The sequence below is a fragment of the Vulpes vulpes genome, chromosome X (genome assembly GCF_048418805.1).
Source record: "Vulpes vulpes isolate BD-2025 chromosome X, VulVul3, whole genome shotgun sequence".
Classification (NCBI taxonomy): domain Eukaryota; kingdom Metazoa; phylum Chordata; class Mammalia; order Carnivora; family Canidae; genus Vulpes; species Vulpes vulpes.
The window spans coordinates 47,726,879-47,750,171 of record NC_132796.1 but is presented as its reverse complement, the minus strand read 5'-3'; the positions used below and the strand labels follow the sequence as shown (position 1 = coordinate 47,750,171).

General features: G+C 36.5%; 1 protein-coding gene across 9 annotated transcripts in view; it reads right to left on the bottom strand.

The window, feature by feature from the left end:
- The window catches only part of ZC3H12B (zinc finger CCCH-type containing 12B), a 443,182-nt gene that overhangs the window by 9,857 nt on the left and 410,032 nt on the right, over positions 1-23,293 (bottom strand). For all 9 annotated transcript variants that reach the window (XM_072744679.1, XM_025987640.2, XM_072744681.1 and 6 more), the window contains one exon: positions 14,494-14,633. In XM_072744679.1, the coding sequence (XP_072600780.1) occupies positions 14,494-14,633 (140 nt within the window). The remainder of the gene's footprint in view (positions 1-14,493; positions 14,634-23,293) is intronic.

The following is a 23,293-nucleotide window of genomic DNA, read 5'->3' as shown; positions in this document are numbered from 1 at the left end:
CCCATTCCTTAGGGTGCCTTTTAATTTTGTTGATTGTTCCTTCACTGTGCAGAAGTTTTGTATTTTGATGGAGTATCAATAGTTTATTTTTGCTTTTATTTCCCTTGCTTCAGGAAATATATCTAGAAAAATATTTGCTGTGGATGTCAGAGACATTACTGTTTTGTGTCCTCTTCTAGAATTTTTACAATGTCAGGTCTCTCATTTAGGTCTTTAATCCATTTTGAGTTTACTTTGTGTATGGGGTAGGAAAGTGGTCCAGTTTCATTCTTTTGCTTGTTGTTGTCCAGTACGCCCAATACCATTTGTTGAAGAAACTTTTTCCCATTGGATATTCTTTCCAGATTTATTGAAGAGTAACTGACCATATATAATTGTGGGTTTATTTCTGGTTTTCTATTCTGTTCCATTGATCTATGTGTCTATTTTTGTGCCAGTACCATATAGCTTTGTTTACTACAGCTTTCTAACAGAACTTGAAGCTCAGAATTGTGATGCCTTCAGCTTTGCTTTCATTTTTCAAGATTGCTTTGATTTTCAGGGTATTTTGTGTTTCCATACCAATTTTAGGATTGTTTGGTCTGGCTCTGTAAAAAATACTGTTTATATTCTGATAAGGATTGCAATAAATGGTAGATTGCTTTGAGTAGCATAGACTTCTTAAAAATGTTTGTTGTTCCAATCCATGAGCATAGAATATTTTTCCACTTCTTTGTGTCTTCCTCAATTTCTTTCATAAGTGTTTTATAGTTTTCAAAGTATAGCTCTTTTGTCTCTTCACTTAGGTTTATTTAGGAATAATATATTGGTTATTGTTGGTTTTGGTGCAAGTGTAAATGGGGTTCATTTCTTAATTTCTTTTTCTGCTGCTTCATTATTGGTGTATAGGAATGCAACAGATTTCTGTATGCTGATTTTGTATCTTACAACATTACTGAATTCATTTATCAGTTTAGCAGTTTTTTGGAGGTTTTCAGAATTTCTATATAGAATATCATGTCATATGTAAATAGTGAAAGTTTACTTCTTCCTTACTGATTTGGGTGCCTTCTGTTTCTTTTTATTGTCTGATTGTTGTGGCTATGACTTCTGGTTCTATGTTGAATAATAGTGGTGAGAGTGGACATACATGTCTTGTTCCTGACCTTAGGGGGAAAGCTCTCAATTTTTCCCTATTGAGGATCATGTTAGCTGTGGGTTTTTCATATATTGCCTTTATTAATTTGAGATATATTCCCTCTAAACCTATGTTTTTTAGGGTTTTTATAATGAATGGATGTTGTACTTTGTAAAATACTATTTATGCACCTATTTAAATGATCATATGGCTATTTTCCCCCTATTTAAAGTTTTTATTTAAATTCCAATTATGTACAGTGTAATGTTATTTTCTAGGGTATGATATATAGTGATTCAATACTTACATACAACATGTGGTGAAGTCACAACAACTGTACTCCTTAATCCCTATCACCTATTTAATCCATTCCCCCCCAACTTCCCCTCTGGTAACCATCAGTTTATTCTTTATAGTTAAGAATATATTTCTTGGTTTGCCTCTCCCTCTCTTCTTTTCCCTATGCTCCTTTGTTTTGTTTCTTAAATTCCACATATGAGTGAAATCATATGGTATTTGACTTTCTCTGACTGCTTTATTTTGCTAGCATAATACTCTCCAGCGCCACTCATCATTGGAGGTATATATATATATATATATATATATATATATACCTCCAATGATGACTTATATATTTATATATATATAAATATAAATATATATATATATATATTTAAAGATTTTATTTATTCTTGAGAGATGGAGAGAGAGAGAGAGGCAGAGGGAGGAGCATGCTGAGAGCCTGACATGGGACTCAATCCTGGGACTCCAGGATCAGGCCCTGGGCTGAAGGCAGGTATATATATATCTCACATCTTCTTTATCCATTCATTAGTTGATGGACATTTGGGTTTTTTATAATATGACTATTCTAGGTAATGCAACTATAAACATCAGGCTGCACGTCTCCCCTCAAATTAGTATTTTTGTATTGTTTTGGTAAATACCTAGTAGTACAATTATAGTACAATTGCTGGATCTTAGGTAGTTCAATTTTTATCTTTTATCTTTTTTTTCATTTTTTAAAAAGATTTTCTTTGTTTATTTGACAGAGAGAAAGAGAGAGAGAACAAGCAGGGGGAGCAGCAGGCAGACAGAAAGAGAAGCAGACTCCCTGACAAGCAGGGCACCCAATGCAGGGCTTGATGCAGAGCTCTATTGCAGGACCCTAGGATCATGACTGAGTGGAAAGCAGATGTCCAACTGAGCCATCAAAGTGTCACAATGTTTCATTCTTAAAAAGGTCACAGAAACTGTAATAAGGTGCAGAAAATAGTTAAATGTTATACAACATATTTGCTATTTCTTTATTATAGTATTAGTATACCTTGGGAAAATATTAAATAAATGAAAAATATGGATCATAAATTGATTGTATTTAATATATGTATATATAAATGTGTATTTACATATATATATATATATATATATATATACACTTACAAATGAGGAATATCTTGTTAAAATTCACAGTAATGTTATGTAGGGCTAAATAGGATCTGAATAGGTTCTGATCTTGGTATACTAAAAAAGTATGTAAAAGAAGGAATCTTCAAATGAATTTATATTTTTATTTGAGATTAAGCAAGTATATAACTGGTATATTTGGCCAATAATCTAAAACTATTTTTCCATTATTGAAACATAGGTAAGATTGGTATCTTTAAATTCTCATTATTTCTCAGAGTAATAGCCATTCATTGTATAAACATAGATCAGTAAAAGAATATTGAAAACTGCCTATTCCAACAAGCATATTTACTTCCACTGTTAATGACTCTTTGGAAGAGTCTTGACTCTTTACAATGTATGGGATTACATTTCCAGTTACAATTGTGTATAGACATGGTCCATTCCCTTATAAAATGGCTCTCTGATTCAATTGAAGTTCAGGTGCAAAACTGATACTGCAATTGATACTGCAAACTGTCTCTAATAATGCTTATTATTTGATATCCACAGTTTATAGAGTGTGACCAACCTCATGACAAAATGTTCATGTGCTTTATAAATTGGAATAGAAAGTGAGTCCTTACTTAAATAATACCTTGAAATTAAGTAACATCTTTACATTTGTAGAAGTGCTTTCCCATGAGATATTTATATTTTTTACCACCATGAACCCTGAGGTGGATTTTCTTGCATTGTAAGGTAGATTGATGCACTATTATTGTTATCCTTATTTTGCATAACAAATGGAGACACAGAAGGATTATAGCTAGATCTGAATCTGAGTCTTCAGTCCATGCCCAATGTGCATTCAACATACTGTAAGATATTTCTCACCACCATACTATGAGACATTATTCAGCATCCTATCACTTTTTGGAATATAAGTACTGGAATAGTAATTCTTTAGAAGCAATTCCACAGTATAATGGGTGGTGACAAAATTACCTCTGCCACTCATCACAAGACCTAATTAGACTCTTATTTTGATGCCATACTTTTTAGTATGCTGCCTTTAGCTGGGCTTCCCCACTCAGCAGTATTGGAAAGCAAATGAAGCACTTTCTTTTCCACACTCTCAGCTAGCGTCCTGAGCTTATAGGACAGTGAAATCCCCAAACCTAGATAAACTGTCAACCAACTATTCATCTGTGACACAATTTCACTATCTGCCAAATACTATCTGTAATAATACGTCCTTGTTTTGGTATTGTTAAAATAGATGGCATGAGAGATTTAGCATAATATAAAGCACGTAGCTAGCTCTCAATCTGTGTCATGATATTATATCATGGTTAAAGTTAGTCCGAGGAGTGGCAACACAATGGAGTGGGAACACTGGGATGAGTACTGCCTTGGTCCCATTAGATACTAACTCTGACTGTCAGTCAGAACCTTTACATACCAGGGACTCAGTTTTCTCATCTGTAAACTGACCAGATTAACTGTTATGGTTTAACACATCCCTTTCAATACTAATATCCTGGATTTATACATAATGAATAACACCATCGGTTTCCCTGAGATAATAGTTCTCAATTTTGTACATTTGAAGAGAAACTTAAGTGGTTTCACTGAAGCCCATGATGGAGCCAAGAACCAGCTTACTTACCCAAGAGAAATGTAGCCTCCTACCTCCTTCCTTATAGTTGTGTCTATCTTTGTTTAAATCTTTCAGTGGTATGGTTCTAGGATTCTTTTATCTTTTTTGAGATAACTTTATACTGTTTGCTGTTTTCTAGTGTGGCTGCACCAGTTTGCATTTCCACTAACGTTGCAGCAGGGGTCCTCTTTCTAAACATCCTTGACAACACGTGTTACTTCTTATGTTGTTGATTTTAGCCATCTGACAGGTGTGAGGGGGTGTCTCATTGTAGTTTTGATTTGTATTTCCCTGATGTTGAGTGATCTTGTGCATCTTTTCTTTTTTTAGTTTTTTCATTGGAGTTCAATTTGCCAACATATAGCATAACACCCAGTGCTCATCCTGCCAAGTGCCCCCTCAGTGCCCATCACCCAGTCACCCCAAACCCCGCCCACCTCCCCTTCCACTACCCCTGTTCATTTCCCAGAGGTAGGTGTCTCTCATGTTTTGTCACCCTCACTGATATTTTCACTCATTTTCTCTCCTTCCCTTTTATTCCCTTTCACTAATTTTTATATTCTCCAATTGAATGAGACCATATAATGTTTGTCCTTTTTTGGGCATCTTGTCATGTGTCTGTTGGCCATATGCATGTCTTCTTTGGAAAGATGTCTATTCGTGTCTTCTGTCCATTTTTTAATTGTATTGTTTTTTTGTAGTGTTGAGTTTTATAAGTTCTTTACAGATTCTGGATACTAACCCATTATCAAATATGCCATTTGCAAATAACTTCTCCCATTCCTTAGGTTGACATTTAGTTTTGTTGATTGTTCTCTTTGCTGTATAGATGCTTTATATTTTGATGAAGTACCAATAGTTTATTTTTGCTTTTGTTTCCCTTGCCTCATGGGACATATTAAGTAAGAAATTGTTATGGCCAGGATGCCTGGGTGGCCCAGTGGTTGAGCATCTGCCTTTTTGGTTCAGGATCCTGGGAGTCCCGGGATCAAGTCCCACATTGGGCTCCCTGCATGGAGCCTGCTTCTCCCTCTGCCTGTGTGAAGAGAAACTTAAGTGGTTTACTTAGTTGCCTCTCTCTGTGTGTGTCTCTCATGAATAAATAAATAAAATATTTTTAAAAAGAAATTGTTATGGCCAATAGCAAAGAGATTACTGCTTGTGTTCTCCTCTAGGATTTTAATAAGTTCCTGCCTCACATTTAGGTCTTTTATCCATTTTGAATTTATTTTTGTGTACAGTGTATAAAAAGTGGTCCAGTTTCATTCGTTTACATGTTACTATCCAATTTTCTCAACATGATTTGTTGAACAGACTGCCTTTTTTCCATTGGATATTCTTCCCTGCTTTGTCAAAGGTTAATTGACCATATGTTTGAGAGTTCCTTTCTGAGTTTTCTATTCTGTTCCATTGATCTATGTGTCTATTTTTGTGCCACCCCATATTGTTTTGATTAGTACTGTTTTGTGATATAACTTGAAGTCTGGAATTGTAATACCTCTAGCTTTGCTTTTCTTTTTCAAGCTTGCTTTGTCTATTTAGGGTCTTTTGTTTTTCCACAAAAATTTTAGAATTGTTTTTCTAGCTCTGTGAAAGATGCTGGTGGTATTTTGATAGGAATTGCATTAAATGTGCTTTGAGTAGTATAGACATTTAAACATCATCTCTTCTTCCAATCCATGAGCATGGAATGTTTTTGCTATTTCTTTTTGTCATGTTTAATTTCTTTCATCAGTGTTTTATAAGTCTCAGAGTATAGATCATTTACCTAGGTATCTTATAGTTTTTGGTGCAATTATAAATGAGATTGGTTCCTTAATTTCTCTTTCCGCTGCTTTATTATTGGTGTATAGAAATTCAACAGATTTCTGAACATTGATTTTGTATCCTGTGACTTTACTATATTTGTTCATCAGTGTTATCAGTCTTTAGGTGGAGTCTTTTGGATTTTCTTTTTATATTTTATTATTATGCTCTAAAATAAATCCTTATGTTTTTTTAATAATAAATTTATTTTTTTATTGGTGTTCAATTTGCCAACATACAGAATAATACCCAGTGCTCATCCCGTCAAGTGCCCCCCTCAGTACCCGTCACACATTCACCCCCAACCCCCACCCCCTCCCCTTCCACCACCCCTAGTTCGTTTCCCAGAGTTAGGAGTCTTTATGTTCTGTCTCCCTTTCTGATATTTCCTACCCATTTCTTCTCCCTTCCCTTCTATTCCCTTTCGCTATTATTTATATTCCCCAAATGAATGAGAACATATAATGTTTGTCCTTCTCCGATTGACTTATTTCACTCAGCATAATACCCTCCAGTTCCATCCATGTTGAAGCAAATGGTGGGTATTTGTCATTTCTAATGGCTGAGTAATATTCCATTGTATACATAAACCATATCTTCTTTAGGGTATCATGTCATCTGCAAATAGTGAAAGTTGTACTTCTTCCTTGCCTACTTGGATGCCTTTTATTTCTTGTTGTCTGATAGCTGAAACTAGGACTTCTAGTCCTACGTTAAATAACTGTGGTGAGAGTGGACATCCATTTGTTGTTCCTGACCATCCATCCCAATGAAAGATGTTACTAGCTTTTGGTTTTTTGTAGATGGCCTTTATTATATTGAGGCATGTTCCCTCTAAATTTGCTTTGTTGAGGATTGTTATCAAGAATGGATGTTGTACTTTTCAAATGCTTTTTCCACATCTATTGAAATGATCTTATGGTCCTTAGCCTTTCTTTTCTTAGTGTGGTATATCATATTGATTTATTTGCAAATATTGAACCACTCTTGCAACCAGGAATAAATCCCACTTGATATTGGTGAATTATTCTTTTAATTTATTGTTGCATTTGGTTTGCTAATATTTTACTGAGAATTTTTCCATCCATGTTCATCAGAAATATTGACTTGTTCTCTTTTTTAGGGGAGTCATTATCTAGTTTTGATATCAGGGTAATGTTGGACTCATAGAATGAGTTTGGAAATTTTCCTTTCACTTCCATTTTTTAGAATAGTTTGAGAAGTATAGGTATTAAATCTTTTTTAAATGTTTGTTAGAATTCACCTGTGAAACCACTTGGCCCGGGACTTTTGTTTATTGGGAGTTTTCTGATTACTGATTCAATTTCTTTGTTGTTTACTGGTCTGTTCAAGTTTTTCATTTCTTCCTGTTTCAGTTTGGGTAGTTCATACATTTGTAGGAATTTGTCCATTTCTTCCAGGTTGTCCAATTTGTTGGCATATATTTTATATATCTCTTATAATTGTTTGCATTTCTGTGGTGTTGGAGGTAATTTCTCTTCTCTTATTTGTGATTTTATTTGTGTCTTTTCTCTTTCCTTTTTGATAATTCAATCTATAAGTTTATCAATTTTATTATTTTTTTCAGTGAATCAGTTCCTGGTTCCATTGATCTAGTCTATTGTTATTTTAATTTTTTTCTATATAATTTATTTCTGCTCTTTATTATTTTCTACCTTCTGCTGGTTTTAGGCTTCTTTTTTGTTCTTTTTCTAGCTTCTTTTGGTGTAAGTTTAGGTTGTTTATTTGAAAATTTTCTTGCTTCTTGAGGGAGGCCTATTTTGCTATATACTCCACTCTTAGGACAATTTTTGCTGCATCCCAGAGGTTTTGAAATATTGTATTTTAGTTTTCATTTGTTTCCATACGTTTTTTAATTGCTTGTTTGATTTCCTGGTTGCCTCTTTCATTGTTTAGTTGTTGTTTAACCTCCGTGTATTATGGTCTTTCCAGATTTTCCCTTGTGGTTGATTTCTAGTTTCCTAGAACTGTAGTGAGAAAACATGCATGGTATGAGTCCAATCTTTTTTAATTTGTTGAGGCCTGTTTTTGACCTAATGTGATCTATTCTATAGAATGTTCCATTAGCACTTGAAAAAAAATGTATAGTGTGCTGTTGTAGGATGGAATGTTCTGAATATATCTGTTAAGGCCATCTGGTCCAGTGTGTCATTCAAAGCCATTGTTTCCTTATTGGTTTTCTGTTTAGCTTATCTGTCCATTGATATAAGTGGAGTATTAAAGTTCCCTACTATTATTGTGCTATTATCAATTAGCTCCTTTTTGTCTGTTATTAATTGATTTATATATTTGGGTACTCCCATGTTGGTGGCATAAATATTTACATTAGTTAGATCTTGTTGGATTGTTCCCTTTATAATTATATTTTGCCCTCTTTATCTCCTTTTACAGTCTTTGTTTTGAATTCTAATGTTTCTGATGTAAATTTTGCTACTCAGGCTTTCTTTGACATCTATTTGGATGGTAAATATTTCTCTACCCCCTTGCTCTTGATATACAGATGTCTTTAGGTCTAAAATGAATCTCATGTAGGCAGCATATATACAAGTCTTTTTTTAATCCATTCTGATATTCTATGCCTTTGGAATGTTTAGTTCATTTACATTCAAAGTAGTTATTAATAGATATGTATTTATTGCCATTTTATTACTTGTTTTGTCATGGTTTTTGGAGATTTTCTCTGATCCTTTCTTGTCTTTGGTCTCTCCTTTGCACTCAAAGACTCTTTTTTAAATATTTCTTGCAGAGCTACTTTAGTGGTCACAAAATCCTTTAGTTTTTGTTTGTCTGGGAAACTCTATCTCTCCTTCTATTCTAAATTATAGCTTTGCTGGATAGAGTCTTCTTGGCTACAGATTTTTCCCATTCAGCATTTTGAATATATCATGCTACTCCCTTCTGGCTTGCCAAGTTTTCTGTTGAGAAATGTGCAACTAGACTTATGAGTCTTACCTTGTAAGTTAAGGACTACTTTTTTCTTACTGTTTTTAATTTTTTTCTTTATCATTATATTTTTCAAATTTAATTACAATATGTCTTCTTGTTGGCCTGCTTTCATTGATTTTGATGGGAGATCATTGTGTCTCCTGGCTCTGGATATCTGTTTCTCTTAACAAATTAAGGAAGTTTCTAGCTATTATTATCTGAAATAAATTTTCTGCCCCCTTTTCTTTCTCCTCTCCTGGAACTCCTATAATATGAATATTACTACATTTGTGGAGCCAGTGAGTTCCCTAAGTAGTAAGTAGTAGTAGACACACTTGTGTTACATAATTCTCTCTCTTTTGTTCAGCTTCATTGTTTTCCATTATTTTGTCTTCTAGGTCACTAATTTGTTCCTCTGCTTATTTCAGCTTGCTGTTCATTGCATCAAGTCTGCTTCCAATCTTATTTATTGCATCTTTCATCTCTGATTAATTCTATTTAACTCTTTTATCTCTATTGTAAGGGTGTCACTGATGTCTTCTATTCTTTTCTCAAACCCAGTAAGAATCCTTATGATTGTTACTTTAAATTCGCCAACAGGCATGTTACTTATATCTCTTTTGCTTAGAATTTTGTCTGTGGCCTTGTCTTGTTCTTTTATTTGGGATAAAGTCCTCCCTCTTGGCTTATTTCTAAGTTTCTACCCTTTTGCTGTTTTTGTAAAGCAAGTTGTGTTTCCTGCTTCTGAAAGTAATGGTCTTGTGAAAAAGAGGTCATGTAGTGCCCAAGGCTTGTCACTTCAGGGATTGTCTCTGGTGTGTGCTGCATATGCTCTTCTACTGTGATTTGGCTGCTGTGTCCTTCAGATCAGTCATCTGCAGAGGCTCTTCTTACCACCTGTTGGCAGTGTTTGGTCCATGGACTGAATGTTGTCAGTTTTAGCTTGGTGTGCTCTGGTGTGATTCTGAGGTAAGACCTCTCACAAACTCCACTAGAACTGAGGCCCTACAGAACTCTGTGGTTGGGAGACGTGGCATGGGTACAAGTTTGTCCTGGTCTTCTGGGGGCAGGGTATGCTGTGCTGGGACTGAACTTTGCTTGACTGAAAAGGGAAGTCCCACCAGAGTTCAGGGGATTATATGCAAGTTAGCTATCCAGTGTATATGCAAGTTAGCTATCCAGTGTCCATGCTGAGCTGCTCCCTCCAAGTGGTTTGCCTGCTACAGGGCAGGGGAAAGAAATGGTGCCAGCCACTTCCTTTTTTCCTGGAGAGGCATCTATGTAAATGCTGCCTCTCAAGGAAGTGCTCCTAGCATAGCAAATAATCTTCACTCTATGTGCCTCAGGTGTTATTCAGATGGTTGTTTCCATTCTGTCTATCCCCAGGTTATTTGCCTACTTTCTCTCCAGAAGCAGCACAGTACCTTCCTGGCTCTATCCAAGGTGAGTCTGCTGACCTTTAAATCTCCAGGCTTTAGAGACATGATGTGGGCAGGGGCTTGTACTGGATGTCTGGGGAGGTGCCTGTTGCTCCATTTTTTCTAGGTTGCCCAATTTATTGTCATATATTTTTTCATAATATTCTCTTACATTTGTTTGTATTTCTGTTGGTTGATATTTCTGCTTTTACATTTTTAAATTTTATTTGAGTCATTGCTCTTTGCTTTTTGATCAGTCTGGCTAGAGGTTTATGGATTTTTTAAAAAGATTTTATCTATTTATTCATGAGAGACACATACAGAGAGAAGCAGAGACACAGGCAGAGAGAGAAGCAGGCTCCATGCAGGGAGCCCAATGTGGGACTCGATCCCAGGACTCCAGTATCACACCCTGGGTCTGAAGGCAGATGCTCAACTGCTGAGCCACCCAGGCATCCCAAGCCACCCAGGCATCCCTGGATTTTTTTTAATCTTTTCAAAAAGCCAGCCCCTGGTTTCATTGGTCTCTTCTGTTATTTTTATTTTTATTTTTTTAAAGAATAAATTTATTTTTTATCGGTGTTCAATTTGCCAACATACAGAATAACACCCAGTGCTCATCCCATCAAGTGCCCCCCTCAGTACCCATCACCCATTCTCCCCCACCCCCCGCCCTCCTCCCCTTCCACCACCCCTAGTTCGTTTTCCAGAGTTAGGAGTCTTTATGTTCTGTCTACTGTTATTTTTAGATTCTGTATCATTTATTTGTGCTCTAACCTTTATTATTTTCTTCCTTCTGCTGATTTGAGGTTTTATTTATTGTTCTTTTTTTCTAGCTCCTTTAGGTATTAGGTTAGGTTTTTTTATTTGAGATTTCTCTTGCTTCTTAAGGTAGCCTTGTATTGCTATAAACTTCCCTTTAGAATTGCTTTTGCTTCATCCCACAGGATTTGGACCATTGTATTTTCATTTGCTTCCATGTACTTGTGGACTTCATTTTTTATTTCTTGTTTAACCCATTCATTGTTTAGTAACATGTTATTTAACCTCCTTGTATTTGTGCTCTTTTCAGATTTTATTTTTTTATTTTGGTTGATTTCTGGTTTTGTAGTTTGTGGTGAGAAAAGATGCATGGTATGATTTTGATCTTTTTGAATTGTTGAGACTTGTTATGTGGCCTGATATGTGATTTATTCTAGAAAATGTTCCATGTGCACCTGAAAAGAATGTGTGTTCTGCTGTTTTAGGATGGAATGTTCTAAATATATATGTTAAATCCACCTGGCCCAATGTGTTATAAAATCCATTGCTTCCTAGTTGATTTTCTTATCTGTCCATCTTCCTGTTTACATAAGTGGGGTGTTAAAGTCCCCTACTCTTATTGTATTACTGTTGATTAGTTCATGTTTATTATTAATTGCTTTATGTATTTAGTTTCTCCCATGTTGAGTATTTAAATATTTGCAATTTTTATATCTTCTTGTTTGATTGTCCCCTTTATTATTATATCTTGCTACTTTTGGTCTCATTACTGTCTTTGTTTTAAAATCTATTTTGTCTGATATAAGTATTGCTACTCCAGCTTTTTTTGACATCCATTTACATGATAAACTTTTTTCCATCCCCTTACATTCAATCTTCAGGTGACTTTGGGTCTAAAATGAGTCTCAAGCAGGAAGGATATAGATGGGTCTTTATATATATATATATATATATATATATATATATATATATACACATTCTGGCATCCTATGTCTTTTAATTGGAATGGTTTACATTTACATTTACATTCAAAGTAATTATTGATAAATATGTATTTATTGCTGTTTCATTACATGTTTTGTGATTGTTTCTAATGTTTTTCTGTGTTTCTTTCTTCGCTTGTTCTCTTTCCTTGTGTGTTTTATTTAATGATACATTTGGATTTCTTTCTCTTTATTATTTGCATATCTATTAGGGGTTTTTGACTTGTGGTTACCATTACAATTGTATATAATATCTTCTTTTTTTAAAAAAGATTTAATTTATTTATTCATGAGAGACACAGAGAGAGAGTCAGAGACACAGGCAGAGGGAGAAGCAGGCTCCAAGCAGGGAGCCCGACATGGGACTCTATCCCAATTCTCCAAGATCACACCCTGTGCTGAAGGTGGTGCTAAACCGCTGAGCCACCCGGGCTGCCCACAATTGTATCTTCTGTATATAGCAGAATTCCTTTTTTTTAATAGCATAATTCCATATTAAGTCGATGGTCATTTAATTTTGAAGCCATTCTTTATCCCTCTCTTCCCAACATGTTAGGTATATGTTGTCATAATTTATTTTGTGAGTTCCTTGACTGATTTTTTTACAGAAATATGTTTTTTTTTTTTTTTACTACTTTTGTGCTGCCTACATTCATATTGTTACTTTTGGTATTTTCTTTGCACTCAGTGTCATTTTCAATATTTCTTGCAAGGCTAGTTTAATGGCCATGAACTCCTTTAGTTTTTATTTGTCTGGGAAGCTATTTCTCCTTCTATTCTGAATGATAGTTTCACAGAATGGACTATTCTTGGCTTAAGATGTTTCCCATTCAGAACTTTGAATATATCATGCCACTCTCTTCTGGCTTGAAAAGTTTCTGTTGAAAAATATACTAATAGCTTTATGAGGTTTCTCTTATATATAACTGTCTCTTTTGTCTTGTTGCTTTAAATTATTTTTTCTTTATCACTGCATTTTTAAATTTAAATTCAATTAACCAACATATAGTATATCATTAGTTTCATTTGTACTTTTCAATAATTCATCAGTTGCATATGACACCCAGGGCACATCACATCAAGTGCCCTCCTTAATGCTCCTCACCAGGTACTTCATCTCTCCATATACCTCCCCTTCAACAACTCTTTGTTTCTCAGGTTAAGTGTCTCTCATGGTTTGTCTTCCTCTCTGATTTTTACCCATTCAGTTTCCCCTCATTCCCTTATGGCCCCTTGTACTATTTCTTATATTCCACATATGAGTGAAACCATATGATAACTGTCTTTCTCTGATTGACTTATTTCACTCAGCATAAAACACTTCAGTTCCATCCACATCGATATAAATGGTAGGTATTCATCCTTTCTGATGGCTGAGTAATATTCCATTGAATATATATATGAATATATGAATATATATGAAAAGTATATAAAATGAATATATATGAAAGTTAGAAAAGTCAGCTATTATCTCTGCTCCTGAGAGTAGTGGCTTTATATATTTTTTAAAAGATTTTATTTATTTATTTGTGAGAGACACACAGAGAGAGGCAGAGACATAGGTAGAGGTAGAAGCAGGTTCCCTATGGGGACCCCAATGTGGGACTCGATCCCAGGACCCTGGGATGTGAACGATATCTAGTTGCAATCATGGGATAAGGTGAGTTTAGGACCCTCCTACTCTGCCATCTTGCTTGTGCTTCAAATCAAAATATCTTTGTAGGACCTTAAGAGTATCATGGCCCTGAGCCCTGGGCCTGCTATGCCTCATTGATAAGTTGGCTCTGACTGCCATGGAACTTTTCTCTATATATATTTTGCTCTATAATTTTCAAGTCTCATAATCTCTACCAATTCTCTTACAGAATGTGATCAATTTTCTATGATAGTTTCTAAGTCTTTTGGAAAACTCAGCCACACTCATAAACAGATTCATTCCATTTTAGTCCAAAGTCTGTGGTCAAATAGAAAAGCATTCCTTTTTTTTTCAACTATATGCTTTATTCCTTGATGAATTAAAGTCTCAATTTAAGTGCCATATGCCACAACACAATAATGGTTTTATTTGGATCAGAAAAAATACATTTAAAAATATACTTAATGGGAGCACCTTAGTGGCTAAGTCTGTTAAGTGTCTGTCTTTGGCTCAGGTCATGATCCCAGGGTCCTGAGATTGAGCCCTACCTTGGGCTCCTTGCTCAGCAAAGAGCCTGCTTCTCTCTTTCCTTCCCACTTGTGCTATGTCTCTCTCTCAAATAAATAAGTAAATAAATAAATCTTTAAAAATATATTTAATACAAGACATTTTAAGTACACTTAATAAACTTAGAAAAATAATTATCTAAGTTGGGACCAATCTCTCCCAGCTCTGCCTCTGGATGAGAAGCAATGTCTTATTTGAAATAGTACCTGTAATTGGTGCATCAGGGCGAGATTGCTCCTTTCTCCAGGCAGGCACAAATACAGTAATATTTTTATGACCTTTGTCTAGGAACCAATCCACAGCAAGTTGTATTCCTCTGCAGGAGAACTCTTCTTTATTCCCATGGCTTTAGGAAGATAGACAATGAAAGGATAAAGTATCAACAATAGGTAGCAGAGAAATACTCCAAACAAGCTTTTTCTTAGAACCAAGACACTAACAATAGACATTTTATTTCTTGATATTGCCAAAAATATGGTTTTAAAAATAGCAAATCAAGTTATTTTCTATTTAATTGCTATAAATATTGCTATTATTATTACATTTTTCCTCAAGGTCCCAGATAACTCCCAACTTGAGATAACTCTGAGATAACTTCCTACGACTACTTCAATTTTCACTCCTCTCTCTACATTTACTACCATTTTATTTTAGAATACTCAGATGTACACAACAGATGAGAAAAGACGAGGTATCTTCAGAGGTTTAGATAGAGTTTATATGGAGGACTAGTTGGAGCTATGTCTTAAGCACATATTTTAAGCTTAAAAAATGACACAACAAAAAAGAAACACATATAAATGCTGACTAAAAATAGTTATCACATTTAATTACATATAATTTACCAATAAAAATCGCATTCTTGAAAGTTTTAAGATGTGGAAGATGCTCACAATGTAATGTTAAGGAAAAAAAGGATACAGACTATATATAATGTAATCCCAATTTTGTAGAAGAAAGTCTATATATTATTTAGAGAAAATACTAGAGAATAGACACATCAAAATATTGATTAAAATGATTATCCTGTGTGAGAGAATTATAAGTAATTTATTTTCTTATTCCAAAATTTCTTCAAACCAGTATTGCTTTTATAATTATAACATGATGTAAAAAGAGAAGACATTTTATCATAATTACGTGTAGACATAAATATTGTAAAAACTTAAAAAGCCAAACAGAAATTTGATTCTAAATTTGAAGAGGGAAAATTAGATGAATTGGGAAAAGATATATTTATTGACATAATCTTAAAAACTCACAGTGTACTAAATTTGTGCCTAGTTTGCCTGTGAAAATCCTGATCTTTGTGCAAGGAGTTGGGTGTTCTAACATAAACATAAACCACATTAAATTATAGTTTTTAAACAGCATACATTAAATGTACCAATTCTAGTACAATAAAGTGGATATTGCCTGTTAAAACTGATCAGAAAAGAAGAAACATTTTGCTAGAAAGTTAATTAAGACAATATAATAGGGTCTCTCTCTTTCGATTTCCCACTGATACTCAACTATAAGAGAAATTAGCTCCAATTATATTGTTCTTTTTGGGTGAATTTATACATAATCTCAAAAGTCCCATTAACACACATACTGCAAGAATTCCCAGTGCCTTAATCACTCTTGAAACACATTATTAAATGCTTCTTCAACATTTCTAAACACATGATAATCATGTTTAAGTCTCCAGTAAGTGCCAGAAGGCAATTATACTACATTACTAAAAGTCAAAACATGTAAGAAAAAAGAAAAGAAAGATATTTAAATGCCAATACATTCCAAGGTAGCCTTAGAAACAGTTACCACACTGATTGCTTCTAAAAAGATGAATGGGTAAATTAGGCTAGCTTATGGATCTTAAAGGGTTAATATTGGATGAACCTAGCATGAAATATGGGAAAGGAATATGCTCAGATGCTATTTTTCCCGCTGCTACAGTGCTGGTAAGTAAGAGAATAACATGAACTCAGGAAAATCATTAGAATTGCCAATAGAGGGGGAATTTGGAGGAAAGGGATGGGATTTCATTTCACATAGCTTGGCAGTGCTATAAAGTGTGTCCTCCCAAACACAGTCTAAAACCATAAATAAATATAGGAGTAATATTTGCTGTTGGATATGCCAACTATATATTTTATGTTGCCAAATTCTTTTTAAAAATATTTTTACTAAATAAGTCAGATAGAGAAAGACAAGTACTACATAATTTTATTTATATGTGGAATCTAAAAAGCAAAACAAATAAATACACAAAGCAAAATAGATCCATAAATACCTTGAACAAACTGGTGGTTGCCAGAGGGTAGAGTGGGCAAAATGAGTGAAGGGAGGTGGGAAGTAAAGTTGGCAGTTATGAAATAAATAAGTCATGGAGATGAAAGGCATAGCATAGGAAATATAGTCAATGGTATTGTGATAACATTGTACGGGGTCTGATGGTAGCTACATTTGTAATGAGAATAGAGTTGTCCAGTCACTATGTTGTACACCTGAGACTACTCTAACATTGTGTGTCAACAATAACTTAATAAAAATAAAATATTTTTCACTATGAAAAATTATATGGCAACATATTAAACAACCTAGAGGAAATGGGTAAATTCCTAGAAACTGTGTCTGGTCCAAGAAGACAACATAGGAAGACCATGAACTCATCCCCTCCATGGAACATCCAAATCACACCGATTTATAGAACAATTCCTCTTGAAGAAGGAGTGAGGGCTGGCTGAACAGCCTCTGCACAACAAAAGATAGAATGGACAAAGAGAAGAAAAAGAGAGATGAAGACATGGTAACAAAGGGAACTCCCACCCTTGACATTGCAAACAGCAGTGAGAAGGGATAGTATTGAGGTAGCAGGAACAGATTCCTCTGTCCTTCGGCACATAAAAAAATCCCTGTGGTTTAAAAAGACAACTATCATATGAAAGATACAGCACTAGAGCTCTGCTAAATGGCAGAGGAACTGTGAGTTCCAGGTCAGAAGAACTAAAGAACAACACCGTTTAGTTCCTTCTCCACCTTAAAAGTGCAAACTGGGATAGCATCCAGATGCATAGCCTTGGTCTGCAGGCCTAGTAGCTGTGGGGCACAGAAAAAAAGATGTAGTTTAAAAGGTCAAAGGAGCTGAGAGAATATTCTCTGAGTCAGAAGGACTGAAGAATGACAGGGTTTTTACCCAGCCCCCCATCTTAAAGAGCAGAAAAGATCAAGGTCTGATTTCTAAGGCTGGATTGCTGCCTCAAGAAAATCTGGTAAGGAACCCTGGGCCCGGACAGGGCAAGATGGTGGAAGAGTAGGAGTCCTCAACACACCTGATCTCACCAACTTATCTAGATAACTTTCAAAACATCCTTAACACATATGAATTCAACCTGAAATTTAAAGAGATAATAGCCAAAATGCTACAGAGAGAAAAGTTTTCACTTCTAGCAAGAATTATTTAGGGTGAAATTTATGTAGACTGTGGTTGATATTTTTGACTCAATCCACTCATACAGCCACTCTGAACTGAACAAATGACTAGAAGTAAGAATTCACCACACACACACACACACACACACACACACACAAGAATCAGAAACAGTACTCTGGAGGCGGGGCAAGATGGTGGAAGAGCAGGGTCCCCAAGTCACCTGTCTCCACCAACTTACCTAGTTAACTTTCAAATCACCCTGAAAACCTATGAATCAGGCCTGATATTTAAAGAGAGAACAGCTGGAATGCTACAGTGAGAAGACTTTGCGCTTCTATCAAGGTAGGAAGACAGAAAAAATAAATAAAAAAGCATCCAAGGGGGAGGGGCACCCATGAGGAGCCGTGCTAAGGCCCGGCAGCCAGTGACCCCAGGACACGAAAGCCCAGTCCCAGGGAAGCAGAAATTCTACCAATCATCCCAGTGGGAAAGGTGCTCACAGGGAACACAGGCAGGATCCCAGGAGGGGCAGGGATGCCTTCAGGCTCCCAGGGACACTAACAGAGGAGGTGCGCCCTGGGGGAGAGCGCGCCACACACCGTGGGCCGAGCTCCCTAAAGGGCTGGAGCCCCGCCCAGCATGGCACCGGGAGGAGTTCCAGCAGCGGTTCAGGTGGTGGCTCCACGTGGAGGGGGCTGCGCAGCCCCGGGAGCATGATTCCAGCGGTGCAGGCGAGGGAGCCAAGGGTGCTGGGGGACACAGCCCAAGATCCGGCACTCTCCCCGGGACAGGTGGAGGCTGGGATGACACAGGACAGCAAGGACGCTCCTGCTGCTGGAAGGCCTGGAGCTGTGCAGATTAGCGTCCCCTGCCCCTGGAGCATCCAGGCCCCTGCAAACTGAAAGATGCAGTGGTTACTGCTGGAGCTGATTCCAGAATTGGAGAGCTGGCCTCGACCACTGTTGTTCCTCCTGGTGGCACCTTGTACCTGGGACTGAGCAGGGGCCTCACAGGATAAACAGTTCGCACTCAGCCATGCACCTGGCAAGGGGCTGGGCCGTTCCCCCGAGGTACACACACCTGAGAATCAGCACAGCAGGCCCCTCCCTCAAAAAACCAGCTGGAAGGACAGGGGAAAAGCAAGTTATTAACCAAACAGCCCTGGAAAGTTCCAGGGGAAGTCGAGAGATTTACAGTATATAGAATCAGAGGACACTCCCCCTTGTTTTTATTTTCTGTTTGTTCCCCCGCCCCCTTATTTCTCTCTTTTTCTCCTTTTTCCAGTACAACTTGTTTTTGGCCACTCTGCACTGAGCAAAATGACTATAAGGAAAAACTCATCACAAAAAAAGAATCAGAAACAGACCTCTCTCCCACAGAGTTACAAAATTTGGATTACAATTCAATGTCAGGAAGCCAATTCAGAAGCACAGTTATAAAGCTACTGGTGGCTCTAGAAAAAAAGCATAAAGGAATCAAGAGACTTCATGACTGCAGAATTTAGATCTAATCAGGCATAAATTAAAAATCAATTAAATGAGATGCAATCCAAACTAGAGGTCCTAACGATGAGGGTTAATGAGGTAGAAGAACAAGTGAGTGACACAGAAGACAAGTTGATGGCAAAGAGGGAAACTGAGGAAAAAAGAGACAGACAAAAGATCATGAGGATAGGTTAAGGGAAATAAATGACAGCCTCAGAAAGAAAAATCTATGTTTAATTGGGGTTCCCAAGGGCGCTGAAAGGGACAGAGGTCCAGAATATATATTTGGACAAATCCTAGCTGAAAACTTTCCTAATCTGGGAAGGTAAACAGGCAATCAGATCCAGGAGATAGATTCCTCCCTAAAATCAATAAAAACCACTCAGCACCTCGACATTTAATAGTGAAACTTGCAAATTCCAACAGTAAAAAGATCCTTAAAGCAGCAAGAGAAAAGAGATCCCTAACCTTTATGCGGGGAAGTATTAGGTTAAGAGCACACCTCTCCAGAGAGAACTGGCAGGCCAGAAAGGGCTGGCAGGATATATTCAGGGTCCTAAATGAGAAGAACATGCAACCAAGAATACTTTATCCAGCAAGGTTCTCATTCAGAATAGGAGAGATAAAGAGCTTCCAAGATAGGCAGGAACTGAAAGAATATGTGACCACCAAACCAGCTCTGCAAGAAATATTAACGGGACACTGTAAAAGAAATAGTAAGCCCAAGGAAACAATCCACAAAAACAGGGACTGAATAGGAATCATGATGAGACTAAATTCATATCTTTCAATAGTAACTCTGAATGTGAATGGGCTGAATGGTCCCATCAAGAGACGGAGAGTCTCAGACTGGATAAAAAGCAAGACCCATCTATTTTCTGTGTACAAGAGACTCCTTTTAGACATAAGGACACCTCCAGCCTGAGAATAAAAGGTTGGAGAACCATTTACCATTCAAATGGTCCTCAAAAGAAAGCAGGGGTAGCCATCCTCATATCAGATAAATGAGAGTTTATCCCAAATACTGTAGTAAGAGATGAAGAGGGACACTCTATCATACTTAAAGGATCTATCCAACAAGAGGACCTAACAATCATGAGTATTTATGCCCAAAATGTGGGAGCTGCCAAGTATATCAATTAATAACCAAAGTTAAGGCATACTTAGATAATAATACATTTATACTTGGTGACTTGAATATAGTGCTTTCTACAATTGACAGATCTTCTAAGCACAACACCTCCAAAGAAACAAGAGCTTTAAATGATACACAGGACTGGATGGATTTCACAGATATCTACAGAACTTTACATCCAGATGCAACTGCATACACATTCTTCTGAAGTGCACATGGAACGTTCTCCAGAATAGTCCACATACTGGGTCACAAATCAGGTCATAACAGATACCAAAATATTGGGATCGTCCCCTGCATATTTTCAGACTGTAATGCTTTGAAACTAGAACTAAATCACAAGAAGAAGTTTGGAAGGATTTTAAACACGTGGAGGTTAAGGACCATCCTGCTAAAAGACGAAAGAGGAAATTAGAAAATAATTTAAAAGATTCATGGAAACTAATGAGAATGAAGATACAACCACTCAAAATCTTTGGGATACAGCAAAAACAGTCCTGAGGGGGAAATACATCGCAATACAAGCATCCAACCAAAAACTGGAAAGAACTCAAATACAGAAGCTAACCATGCACCTAAAGGAGCTGGAGAAAAAACAGCAAATAGATCCTACACCCAGCAGAAGAGAATTAATAAAGATTCAAGCAGAACTCAATGAAATAGAGACCAGAAGAACTGTGGAACAGATCAACAAAACCAGGTGTTGGTTCTTTGAAAGAATTAATAAGATAGATAAACCATTAGCCAGCCTTATTAAAAGGAAGAGAGAAAAGACTCAAATTAATAAAATCATGAGTGAGAAAGGAGAGGTCACCACCAATATGAAGGAAATACAATTTAAAAAATGTATTATGAGGTCCAGTTTCTTTATTTTGCATGTTGCTGTCCAATTTTCCCAACACCATTTGTTGAAGATACTGTCTTTTTCTCATTGAATACACTTTCCTGCTTTGTCAAAAATTAATTGATCATAAAAGCATGGGTTCACCTTTGAGTTCTCTATTTGTTCCCCTGATCTAGGTGTGTATTTCTGTGTCAGTACCACTCTGCTTTGATTATTATATCTTTGTAGTATATCTTGAAATCTAGGATGCCATATCTCCAGTTTTGTTCTTTTTCAAGATTGTTTTGGCTGTTTGGGGACTTTAGTGATTCCATACAAATTTTAGGATTATTTTTCTTACTTCTATTTAAAACGTTGTTGGTATTTGTTAAAGAATTTATTTCTTTATTTGAGAGACAGACAGAAAGCATGAGAGAATGAATTCAAGCAGGGGAAGATGGGCAGAGGGAGAGGAAGAAGCAGAATCCCTGCTGAACAGGGAGCCTGACTTGGAGCTTGATCCCAGAACCCTGAGATATGACCTGGGCGAAAGGCAGACACTTAACTGACTGAGTCACCCAGCGACCTCTCTTGTTGGTATTTTGATAGGGATTTCATTGAATCTATGGATTGCTTTGGGTAGTATGGACATTTAATAATAATTCTTCCAATTTGTGAAAAAAACAAACATTATGAGCAGCTATACACCAATAAATTACGCAATCTCGAAGAAATGGACGCATTTCTGGAAAATCACAAACTACCAATACTGGAACAGGAAGAAATAGAAAACCTGAAAAGGCCAATATCCAGGGAGGAAATTGAAGCAGTCATCAAAAACTTCCCAAGACACAAAAGTCCAGGGCCAGATGGCTTCCCAGGGGAATTCTATCAGATGTTTAAAGAAGAAGCCATACCTATTCTACTAAAACTGTTCGGAAAGATAGAAAGAGATGGAGTACTTCCAAACTCATTCTATGAGGCCAGCATCACCCTGATTCCAAAACCAGACAAAGACCCCACCAAAAAGGAGAATTATAGACCAATATCCCTGATGAACATGGATGCAAAAATTCTCAACAAGATACTAGCCAATAGGATTCAACAATACATTAAGAAGATTATTCACCATAACCAAGTGGGATTTATCCCCAGGACGCAAGGCTGGATCAACACTCATAAAGCAATCAATGTGATTGATTACATCAGCAAGAGAAAAAACAAGAACCATAGGATCCTCTTAATAGATGCAGAGAAAGCATTTGACAAAATACAGCATCCATTCCTGATCAACACTCTTCATAGTATAGGGATAGAGGGAACATTCCTCAGCATCTTAAAAGTCATCTACGAAAAGTCCACAGCAAATATCATTCTCAATGGGGAAACACTGGGAGCCTTTCCGTTAAGATCAGGAACAAGACAGGGATGTCCACTCTCACCACTGCTATTCAACACAGTACTAGAAGTCCTAGCCTCAGCAATCAGACAACAAAAAGACATTAAAGGCATTCGAATTGGCAAAGAAGAAGTCAAACTCTCCCTCTTTGTAGATGACATGATACTGTACATAGAAAACCCAAAAGACTCCTCCCCAGTATTGCTAGAACTTATACAGCAATTCGTCAGTGTGGCAGGATACAAAATCAATGCCCAGAAATCAGTGGCATTTCTATCCACTAACAATGAGACTGAAGAAAGAGAACATAAGGAGTCAATCCCATTTACAATTGCATCCAAAAGCATAAGATACCTAGGGAAAAAACCTCACCAAAGAGGTAAAGGATCTATACCCTAAAAACTAAAGAACACTTCTGAAATTGAGGATGACACAAAGAGATGGAAAATATTCCATGCTCATGAATTGGAAGAATTAATATTGTGAAAATGTCAATGCTACCTAGGGCAATTTACACATTAAATACAATCTCTATTCAAATACCATGGACTTTCTTCAGAGGGTTGGAACAAATTATTTTAAGATTTGTGTGGAATCAGAAAAGACTCTGAATAGCCAGAGGAATATTAAAAAAGAAAAGCATAGCTGGGGGCATCACAACGCCAGATTTCAGGTTGTACTACAAAGCTGTGGTCATCAAGACAGTGTGGTACTGGCACAAAAACAGACACATAGATCAATGGAACA